We start from the raw sequence: 12081 nt of genomic DNA, 5'->3' as shown, positions 1-12081 counted from the left end.
GATGAAAAGTGCCATTAACACTTCCAATACAGGAATGCTGGTATCTTGTCTCTGCACATTCTTCAAACTAAGGTTAACATGTTGACACTCTGAAAGGTTTGCCTTCCAAACAGATGGAAGATGAGTAATATGAGGGGATGCTCTATGTCCAACACATTGGAAAGAACACAGGACAACTGTATGATGGTTTTGTTGCAAGTGAAGGAAGGGGAAACAAGGATTTTTGAGGAGAAAGATGGAATTGAGAAATGTAAGCAGATCCCCAACATGAGCAGTGAGCGCACTGTACAGATGTGGACAATGTGGTGACCTAGTAGCTTACAATAATGTTGACTTCAAGTAGTACTGACAGTCCTTCTGGGAGCTATTTTTCTTCTGTTGGTGCTGTACTTAACCCTCTGTTCTGTAGCTTCCTTCTGTCTGCGAGTAATGACTGGTAATACTGGTCCAGCTTTAAAAACCAGGCTATAGTGTAATCTGATGATTTCATAGTTGAGGAATTTGTGCTTCTATTTTCATAATTTGATAGGACTCTCAGATGATTCCTGGCATGAGCAGTGTTGTGGCCTGTAGCTCGTTATCAGTAGTAATACTTGGCACCTATAACTTTAAATGTTCAGAGTGCTTAATTTAGGTTTTGGAAGGTGTTTTTGTAATACATAACTCCCTACACAGTGTGCGTGTGTGTATGTATGTATGTATAGATGGATGAGTAATGCAAAGTAATGGGTTCACCTGAATTGTTTCCTAACATTCTTCTGTGTTCTTTTATAAAGGAAAGGGTATTGTGCCAAATAATGTAACCCGCAGGCCGAGCTTTGAAGGATCAAATGAATCTTTTCCATCCTACCATCAGATCAGTAATGCAGCCTATGAAGGGACAGGCTTTGGAGCAGAAGGTGCAAATATGCTAACTGAAGTTCCAAGGCCATACATGGACTATTTAATCTCTACTTCACAGTCTACAGCTATGAATGCTCCTGTACAGCGACCTTCTGGAGTAGGCACTCACAGCACACCAACAAGCCATCAGCAGAAAACATACCCTGCAAATATTGAGACTTCTGTGATTAATTATCCAGTGGCTAATCACAGTAGTCAAGCCTTGCAGCTGCAGGTGTCCCATGGCTCCAACAGCCAACATTACAGTAGGCAGCACATGATGGTGCAGGGAGAACCTATGGGGTATGGTGTTCAGCGTAGTCCATCTTTCCAGAACAAGATGCAGCAGGAGGGAGGATACAACAATCTCCCAAATAAAGGGGCAGTTGTCCAGAATAATTCAGGTCATGCATTTCAGCAGGCACCGGCAAGCCTGTATATGTCACATTCTCATCATAAACAGACAAGTCCTTCCTCTCATCAAATGCATGTGATATCCAGAGGTCCAGCCTTTGCTAATGACTTTTCAGACAGTCCACCACAAAATCTATTAACGCCATCTAGAAATAGCCTAAACATGGACCTCTATGACATGAATAATCCTCAAGTTCAGCAGTGGCAGGCAGCAACGCCATCACGCCGAGATTCCTTACAAAATCCAGGAATAGAGACATCTCCACGGCAACATGTATCCTTCAGACCCGATGCCACAGTGCCAAGCCGAACAAACTCCTTCAACAGCCACCAGCAACAGCCACAAGTGACAGTGTCTATAAGACAGGTTCCTCCAGGAAAACCTGATCCTTCAATTACTTCTCCAAATACAATAACAGCAGTCACGTCTGCTCATATTCTCCAGCCAGTGAAGAGCATGCGAGTGATGAGACCTGAGCCTCAGACTGCGGTGGGACCTTCCCATCCTGGTTGGTTACCTGCACAGGCACCGGCTGTGGATGGCCTGGAGATAATTGAGCAGCATGTGCCACCTGTTGGAGCAGCTAATGCCTATCAACTAGATGTGGATTACAGTAACCAGGAACTTCGGTGTCCACCACCACCGTATCCCAAGCATTTGTTACTTCCCGGTAACTCTGAGCAGTTTGATGTCAACTGCTTATGCATGGGCGTAGAGCAGACCCTCCGTGTAGTCCCCAATTCAACGTGCAATAAGGCTGAGGAGAACAGTGAGCGAAATGATAAAAGCAGCAAGAACACTAAAGCTGAAAAACCAAGCAAGGATAAAAAGCAGATTCAGACATCTCCGGTGCCAGTGCGAAAGAATGGCAAAGATGAGGAAAAGCGAGAATCCCGAATAAAGAGCTACTCACCTTTTGCCTTCAAGTTCTACATGGAGCAACATGTAGAAAATGTCATAAAGACCTATCAGCAGAAAATTAACAGAAGACTACAATTGGAGCAAGAAATGGCTAAAGTAATTACCTTTATTTTGTCATAATAAAAGCTAATGGGGGTTTAATTGATTATTACTGGTTTTAATCAGTCTAAAAATTTATAAAGGCAGACTCCACTGGAAGTAGTAGGTATCCAACACCCCTATTTTTGCTTAGAAGCATGGATGCAGGTCTGGGAGGCTGTTTGAAAAACCTGAGATGTGAAATAACATATCTTCGTACCAGAAAAGCAGGAAAGTATTAGGTTTGCTTAGGCAGGAACTTAGAAGTCAGTTTTGAGGCTGAGACACCTCTGACAATACTTTGGCAGGTCTTGCAAAACTCTGAGAAATGTTTTCCTGTTGCTCCAGTTTTTCCTTCCTGTTCCATGATAGCCCTGCATTCACCAAAGCCATGGTTCAACTTGGCAGTATATTCACTGTGCCATATTTTCAGATAAGTATGGAATACTTAACTAGAAGTTGTTTGTTGCCCACATGTAAGTAATAATATCATGCAAGTAATCATGTCTTGGCCAGCTTGAGCTGATCTTGGGACCCTTGCTGGAACTTGTTCTAGAAGCAGGTCTCAGGGAGGTGCACTTTGAGTGAGCAAGCTTTTTTCATGCCTAACTGTAGCTCTCAAACCTAAGCTGATTCACTGATGCGGCTGCTTAAAACAAAGCTGCCAAGTTCTGGTGGTTGCTGTGGCAGTTTTGGTTTTAATTTTTAAACGTAGAAGACGGGTTTTTTTCCCAGGCGTGACTAGAATATGACTAGTCTACTTTTGTATTTAAGGATAAACTCTAAGGAAAGCTATTATTAACTCATATTGGATAATAATTAACTACCTGATCTTCCCAAGCACAGTCGATTTCCAGAGTTAATTAATTTGATGTTCATGTTGCTCCAGAAAACTCAGCAGTTTGTTTGTTGAGATTAAAATTAAACCAATATGCTTCTAAAATCTCTTGAAAGGTTGCCATTTTAGTGGCAGTTAATAGTTTCTCCTCACTGCAAATACAGATTGTGTTGCATTGGTTGAATTTTGTGAATATTTTCCCGAGATTGAGATAGGGAGTGATCTCTGGAGAAGTAAAAAAGCAGCTAATTGCATTAGTTCTGTTCTGACTCTTCAGCTTTCCCTCACTTCATAACTCAGAGATAATTCAGCTATAAACAAAAACAACTCCTTCCCCTAGCAACCTCATCGCTGGCTGGAATAACACAGGAGATTTTGGCTAGCTGAACATCACATTGTTCTAGAATTAACCAAGAACACAGCACACTAATTATTTTACCTTAAAACAATAAACACTTCCTTTATTATGGGTTGATGTACTTGCCTTACATTTTAAAAACAGTGTTACTTGTTTCGATTTGGCTGTTACTTTCAGTCTGAAAATTCATCCTACCTGTTTTGCAAGTTTCTGCAGACCTCTTCCATCCTTTATTCATACAGATTTCATTTTTATACTGCAGGGATCTCACTGCATAGTCTGGCTGCCCACATTCATCTTTAAAGACCTAGACTACAGACATGAAATTAAATCCATCTAAGAAGCAGACCTGTAGGCATATGCTTGGGTCTCTAGGCTGCTAATCAGTCCACTTCAACTCCCTCCACCCTCCTCCCCATTGCCGCTTCTCACCAGGAAATAATCTTCCTCTCAGAGTGCTTCAGTTGATGCCAGTTAATTCAGGATTTTGGAAATGGGATATGCAGAAAGAAAGGGGCATGCTGCAGAGGATGAGTTGTCTGTGTATCCTGGGGATCAGCCCAGGGGTTTCTGCTGGCGGAGGCCACCAGAGGCCGTCAGGAGAGGGACAGGCACTGAAGATGGCAGAGTTAGCAGCATGTAGGCTCTGTCTTGAAAGGTGGGGAAAGTCTGGTTCAATACTGCTGCTTCTCTCTTTTTCAGGAGGTCTCTCCCCACAGCCATATGAAACGTTGCTTACAGTTACTTGGCAGCTCTCTGGGGATGGGAGGTAGACAAGCCAGCTTTTTTACAGCTTAGGCGCGCAGGGAAAATAATACATTTAGAGGGGAAGTAGCACCAGGGTCTGGGCTGCAGGGGCTGAGGAGAGGCCAGACCTGAGGGTTATATGCATATATTTTGGGAGTGAAAAGGGAGAAGTTTATAGAACAGGTGGTCAGGAGATCTGCAGACCTCAAGAGTAGAGGCTGTATATAGCAGAGGAAGAAAAACAGTTTCGAAAGAAGATGGTTCCCAAGGTACTTGAGAATATGTAGGTCAAAACAAGCTTCTTAATTACAACACAAAAACCAACAGACCAAGAATCAAACAGTCAAACAGCACTCGGGGTAGGAACTGTTAACGTGAGTTCCCCTGGAAAACCGTTCATGAACAAATGGACTGCTGCATCTAGGTTTATGTTTCAGTTTAAGTTAAGCTGTACTGCAGTACGCATACATGTAGTGGAGTGCAGTGGCAAAAGGGATATTTGAAAGGTGTAAACCAAATCCCATGATCAGGTTTGTGATATTGTGTTCTCCTCTCTGACAGTATTGCCCCATGTCTGTTCATTCAGTCAAATGAGAAAGGCAGACCAATCTCATATATGGCAAATTCAGGTAACAGGTTTGGGCACAGTGAATTTGCCAGTATTTCAGAAATACCTCAACAGACAGACGAGATAGCTCTCACGAATATGTGTTTTCTGATTCTTGGTTAATTTTTCTCAGAAATGCATTTTGGGAATGCTCATTTATTGTTCTCTTGCTATGAATGTAACAGTACTAGCTCTTGTGGTTTGCTTTCCTTTGTAAAGGCTGGCCTTTGTGAAGCAGAACAGGAACAAATGAGGAAGATTCTCTACCAGAAGGAATCCAACTATAACAGACTCAAAAGAGCCAAAATGGACAAATCTATGTTTGTGAAAATCAAGACTCTGGGTATTGGTGCATTTGGAGAAGTATGCCTGGCCTGCAAAGTAGATACCCATGCCCTGTATGCCATGAAGACTCTGCGAAAGAAAGATGTGCTAAACCGGAACCAGGTGGCTCATGTCAAAGCGGAGAGGGACATACTTGCTGAGGCAGACAATGAATGGGTGGTTAAACTATATTATTCCTTCCAAGATAAAGACAACTTGTACTTTGTGATGGACTACATCCCTGGTGGGGATATGATGAGTCTACTGATTCGGATGGAGGTCTTCCCAGAGCGTCTGGCTAGATTTTATATTGCAGAGCTCACTTTGGCTATAGAGAGTGTGCACAAAATGGGATTTATTCATCGAGACATCAAGCCTGACAATATTCTGATAGACCTCGATGGGCATATCAAACTGACTGACTTTGGACTGTGCACTGGATTCAGATGGACTCACAATTCAAAATACTATCAGAAAGGTAGTGTTCTTAGACTTTATTTGTGATGGTATTGCATTTCTTACTTTGAAACAAACATGTACCTCTTGGCAGAAATGCCGCTTCAGAAGACAGAGGTGGTGTGTACACTGACAAACAAAGACTATACGATGTGTGTGTCTCTCTCAGACTCATTCACTTAGTTTGTTTCCAGTCCTTTGTTTCCAATACTGTTCGATTCCTGATCAGTAATATGGCTAACCACTGCAGTAGCAGCAATTTTTCATGTTGTACTTGTTTGGAAGGTTTATTTTGATGGTGAAATAATTTAATTGCAGATTTGAAGTAGTCCACACGCTTTCTTCTGTGTGTGCCGTTGAGGAGTATTGGCATCTATTGGCAAAAAGGTCATAAGCAATTGATATACTTAACCTAAATATACTCCATTGTTCTGTATCTCCCATATGGGAGCATGCTTCCTTGTGCTGAGACAGAGATATTTTGCTTGCTTTGGAAAACCAATTGTGAAGGGGAGGGCAGAAGGAAATGCCTTGGGTTTAAAGTTCAAATGCTGTTCTTCAGTGAGAGTAGAAGATGGCACAACTAGAGCTAGATAAATGCTTTTCTCTTTGTGTGCTGTTTTATGACCATGAATGTAAACTTTCTCTCCCGTTTGAAAGGGAGCCATATCAGACAGGACAGCATGGAGCCCAGTGATCTTTGGGATGATGTGTCCAATTGTAGATGTGGAGATAGGCTGAAGACGTTGGAACAAAGAGCTAAGAAGCAGCATCAGAGATGTCTAGCCCACTCCTTAGTTGGAACCCCAAATTATATTGCTCCTGAAGTCCTACTTCGTAAAGGTAGATAACCTGTATGTTTTTCCTGTTTAAGTGAACATTGATGCTTTGAAAAACTTCTTTTTTCCTTTTTTTCCTTAAATACGCTTGCTGCTTTCGAAGATTGTCATTCTGAAGGCCACAGGCACTTAGCTCAGATTAAGGAGAATGAATTTCTCTACATACTCCACCCTTTAGCATCACATTGCTGTCATTGATGGTGGTCGTACTTTGTGTATCTGTTTATATCTACACTCTGAGGCCTTTGAATGTGACTGCTAATAAATGTGTCAGATGATGTTGGCAGTGGTATTTTTCAAGTATAAAGTAGGTTATTTGTACTCATGGAGTACAACTATGACCACTAGCAAGTTTACATAGACCAGTGAGTAGCCAGCTGATGGTTCTGAATCACTGATTCAGGCAGGCCTCTTAAATATGAATGATGTAAACTTGTGGAAACAGGTCCTCCAGAGTTCCAGCCAGAATCTTGGGGAAACCCAACAAAAAGTCTTCCACAATTTATGCTGGACACCCGGCATTCAAAAGCTCGTCTTGAGGTATTTTGACAGTGCTCAGTGGCTATCCATGCAGAACAGACATGGTCACTGTAGTAAGGAGATTAGATGTTCAAAGTTGTCTTGCAAGCCAGATCCTAAGCCTGATCTTTCTCAAGCTGAGAGATTTCCCATTGAACCCTACATCTTCCAATGACACAAATCTCTATTGCTTTGAATTCAGTGTTTAAATCCTCCATTCCTTTTTGGAGATCTCAAACATACACCTTATTTGTCTTGTCACAGCAATTAAGTGATTGAAACTGTTCCTCTGCTTGGAACTTCCTCAGAAAGTGATGTGTGGCTTTCTTCTGTTTCTAGAGCGTGCTGTGTCTTTCAGCAGCTTTACAAACTTTCAGCAACTTTCAAACTCCACTGAACCTGGGGGGGACATCAGGTGCCAAACCTTTTTGTTACTGTTTGAGGTCAAATTTGTGCTGTGTAGTGATGTAGTTGTGGAACAGGGCACAAAAAAACCTGTAACTCCTAATCGTATGACTTCACCACTTACTTTTGTTGAGAACTACATTTCTTCAGAAAGATTCCCAGACAAGAGGATTAGATCTTTACTAGATTCTACTAAAATAGAGTTTAGGTCAGCAAGCAGAAGCGACTTTATGATGAAGCTAGATTGGGAGTCCTTTATTTTTAGGTTACAAATTGTTTGTCTAGAACAGGCAGAAATCTGTGCTGTATGTTTTGATACTTAATTGCAAGTATCTCTATACACATTCTCCTTGGCTGGTGGAGGACAACCTTTTCACTTGCCTTTCAGGATACACTCAGCTTTGTGACTGGTGGAGTGTTGGTGTGATCCTTTTTGAGATGTTAGTGGGACAGCCTCCTTTTCTGGCTCCTACACCCACAGAAACCCAACTGAAGGTAAGTTGAAGCAAAATTCCAATCTGTGGTAGCAAAATGTTAACCTTTTCCCTTCTCCATGCACAGACCTATCCCCTTTGGTAAATCCTTTGCCAGTCAGTGAAGAAGGTACTGAGTATCAGACCAGGACTGACTTGTCCAACTGCATAGTTTTATAAGTCTTCTCAGCACCATTCTGATTTCTTAAGCACGAGTTCATCCATCTAAATTCCTTAGAGTACCTATCAGATTTGAGTAAGCTGATATGCCAGTGATAATTACAGTTGGCAATGTGTTTCAAAGTCAAGCAGTGAGTGGTTTTTTTATTAGAAAGGATGTATCTCATGACCACTTTTCCTCATTTACATTTTGGAGCCAAAATGAAACAATTCCTTGAAGTCATTCCATGAAGTCATGTGTAAACTGATTGTGTTCTCAAATCTGACTATGGGACCATTCAGGAAGGAATTTTCTTTTTTCAAAAAACAGAATTGCTCCTTTTATCTGCTCTCCGAGAATGTTTCTTGGTTCGTTAAAGTTATTATTAATAGCTGATGCAATCTGATCATTGGGTTCTTGAACCTCTAAAGTAAATATGCAGATTGTGAGTTGACTAGTTCTGTGTATATTTCTGTACAGTTAATGTTGACAATCAGAAGTATTCTGTTTCCAGGATCAGAAGGTGTTTAATACCTTTCTTACCTCCAGGTGATAAATTGGGAAAGCACACTGCACATTCCCTCACAGATCAAGCTAAGCCCTGAGGCAAGTGATCTCATCACAAAGCTCTGCTGTGCTGCTGAGGACAGGCTCGGAAGAAATGGAGCAGATGATATTAAGGCCCATTCTTTCTTTCACTCTATGGATTTCTCTACTGATATCCGTAGGCAGCCAGCTCCCTATGTTCCAAAGATCAGCCATCCCATGGACACTTCAAATTTTGATCCAGTTGAAGAAGAAAGTCCTTGGAACGATGCTAGCGGTGACAGTACCAGGACGTGGGATCCACTAGCCTCTTCCAATAGCAAACACACAGAACATGCTTTTTACGAGTTTACTTTCCGAAGGTTCTTTGATGACAATGGGTATCCGTTCAGGTATCCCAAACCTTCTGGCATGGAAGTTGGCCAGTCTGAGAAATCTGATGTAGAAGACAAAGGTGTGGTGGATCAGACTGGAGCTTGTCAGCCTGTATATGTGTAAATTATTGTATAGAGTACTCCAGGTAAGACTAATCTAAATCCAGTAGGGCCTTTAACTGATCCTTTAGGAGCTGATCCTGCAGTGCTTGTTAAGGTGTAACTTCAGCTGAGGTTGAAGGCATCCTGGGGAGTCAGAAGCTTGGAGGATCAGGTCCTAAAAATGGCACTCTTGAAAGTTCAGGTCAGTTTTACTGTAAATAACTTTGTTGATAATTACACTTGAAATCCTGGTCTTCACCAAAATCTGCAAGGCCAGAAGTCTGTCATTTCTAGGCCTATTTTTATTTGAGGTCAGCATCCCCCTACTCAGATTAACATTTACAGTCTTCTGCAACTGTCAGCGTTATTTTTTAAATGAATAAAGAGCACTTATATTTTGTTTATAGCGGGGGGGGGGTGTCCTACTAAATTATAGGGATTAACTTTGACAAATCGTGCTGCTGTTCTTCTTTTCTACATTTTTATTTTATCCATAGCACTTATTTCACATTTAGGAAGATGCGTAAAGCTGAAGAACATGTGATGAAAGGTCTCAGTGCAATAATGTAAGAAAGAAAAAAGAAAAATGAAAAAAAGAAAAATGCTCTCTAATTTTCTAAATTTACTGATGCCATTGTATTCGCACCATGATTTTTGTTTATTATATGTATTTTCCACATTTCAAAATTGTGACATAAAGCTGCTTTATTTCCTTCTGCTTATTGGAGTATAATAGAAAGTGTGAGCAAGTGACAATTTGGGTGTGATTTCATTGTCTAGTGTGTGAAGAATGTTGCATGAGCAGTGTTTTTCTATTTGAAATGGCCTTTTCTTGCCATTCACAGGCAGGTCCTGTGGATCCGTTTTTACTGAAGGTCTAAAATTAGACCATTTTAAACCGTGTGTTGATAATGTATTGTGTGGATGGTTTCCTCTTATGATTGTATCCAATATTAATTTTGTAAAACAGATTGCAAAGGTTATAAGTGAATAGTGATTTTGTGGTCTGATGTAATAGATCATTTTAGTAAACACATATCATCAGCACACACGTTTCCCCACAAAGGATCACTAGCAAGACCAATATTACAAAGCTGGGTTGTGGCAACAGCCTAGATTGGGCTGATTCACATAGCGTGCAGCACGGTGTTCGTGGTTTAATACTAGCAGTAATGCAGAGCACCAGTACTAACAGATGTAGCTCAACGTCTTCAAAAGAGAATGTCGAATGCTGTTCTCCCGTAACACATCGAGATCCCAGGTGCGATGAGGCTGATGTTGAGGGCGTGCATCTCCACAGATGTCTATGGAACCTGGAGGTACGTGGCTTTTCCAGACGTCAGATCCCTACACATGGCTGTATATCTGTTTAGGTTCTTAATGTTTCAGGCACTGACATCTGAAAATGTTGGCATTGTGCATACGTCATTCTGTCCTGTTGTCTATAGGTAAAAATGTTGCTGTGATGGAGCACAATAGTCCTTCATTTCTGTCAAATTATAGGCATACTTTGAAATATCAATTCTTAACTATGTTAAAATACACATTTTTCTTATATGTATAAGTGAGAATTATTCAAGGCGATATCAGAATACTAAAGGTAATTAAGCCATACATATTTGCATATATATTATATATAACTAAATAAGTAAACACACACAAAAATCCTTAATTCAGATTAGTGTAACAGTCCTGTTTAAAGTGATTGATGTAATAACATTTGAGGAAAACACTCCTTTAATGTGTTTTTGCTTTATTTTATTTTTAAATCTGGAGCTTCATTATTTTTTCCGTATATTATTCCACATATTATTCCTTAATGTTTTAGCATATCCTATCCTATCCATTGTTTAGATATCTAAGCAACAACATATAAATTCATCAGCCTAAACTAAACAAAAATGATTGTGTATTTGTTTACATTTGTATGAAAGGAGTGTTCTGAGGTATGCAGTGCTTGTGTTGTGACAGTTCATGTAAGATTCAGTATTACTGCTTTTTTTTATATAGTAATGCCATTTTTTGTTATTTACATCTATCTGACATTCTTTCATGTGGTAGGTTCTTTCTCAGGAACTCAATTTAACTGTTATTTATTGATATATCATTGCCTTTGAAAGCTTCTACTGGCACAATTTATTAAAAATCTGAATGAAAATCTAAAATGCATTATGTGTTCTTGAAAAGGATAATTTCTGCCTATTTTAAGGCAGAACTTTTAATGGGTTTGGTTTTGTAACATTAGCGATGGGTTTGAGCTACAAACATGAACTTCAAATCTCACCTCTCCGTCAGCGTTTGACGTAGGATCTCTGGGTACCTTAAGACCGTTTCTTCTGTCATCGTGGCCCTTGGCAATAAGGGGCAGGGTTCCAAGGTAAAATTTGCTTTGGTGTGACCAGGTCAGTAGGCAGCATAAAATTTATAAAATTTTAAAAAAGAGTCCTTTTCTCTGCAGCAGTGGCTCTGCCTGGGCAGCCACAACCAGTGTGCTTGCCCCCTCTGGCTGTTGCCTCTGTTGTGTTTCTAAAATGTAAATAATTCACCTGCAAATACAGAATCTTTGCAACTAAGCAAAAACAAGAGAAACTAGCCCAGAAGGAAACAGGTGCTTCCACAGTGAATATATTACTCATGTAACATCTATGCTGCAGGGAACAGAAGCCAACTCACATTTCACCTAAGGAAGGACTGTTACGAAAAACAAATCTTTTGAGTTTATCCAGCGCTGTCTCTATAAGGCTCACATCCTTTGCAGACACTTCAGGGGTAAACAGAAACTTGGAGTGAATTTTATGAAATTTGAACAAGTAAACAGCGTGCCATATATTGGGATTGGCTCAAACCATTCTCAGTTCTGCTAAACTTCTTGCAAAAAGCATCTAATATCTTCTTTGAAGAAGTTACTTAAATTCAGTGTTTATATATTAAAAACCCCCACATCTTTCTTTAAAAAAAAACAACACAAAGAAATCCCTCAAATGTATTTATTCCTGACTGAAAGTAAAGAGTTTGCTAATTCTGAATTAGTGTTCTT

At 40.3% G+C, this 12081-nt stretch overlaps 1 protein-coding gene across 1 annotated transcript in view; it reads left to right on the top strand.

The window, feature by feature from the left end:
* LATS2 (large tumor suppressor kinase 2) overlaps positions 1-11209 on the top strand; it is a 49185-nt gene extending 37976 nt beyond the window's left edge. The window contains exons 4-8 of the mRNA XM_005446447.4: positions 777-2314; positions 5066-5648; positions 6287-6469; positions 7778-7884; positions 8572-11209. Of these exons, the coding sequence (XP_005446504.1) occupies positions 777-2314; positions 5066-5648; positions 6287-6469; positions 7778-7884; positions 8572-9066 (2906 nt within the window). The 3' untranslated portion in view covers positions 9067-11209. The remainder of the gene's footprint in view (positions 1-776; positions 2315-5065; positions 5649-6286; positions 6470-7777; positions 7885-8571) is intronic.
* The last annotated feature ends 872 nt before the right edge of the window (positions 11210-12081 follow it).

The sequence above is a fragment of the Falco cherrug genome, chromosome 2 (assembly GCF_023634085.1).
Source record: "Falco cherrug isolate bFalChe1 chromosome 2, bFalChe1.pri, whole genome shotgun sequence".
NCBI classification, from domain to species: Eukaryota; Metazoa; Chordata; class Aves; order Falconiformes; family Falconidae; genus Falco; species Falco cherrug.
This window is presented reverse-complemented; position numbering and strand designations above follow the sequence as displayed.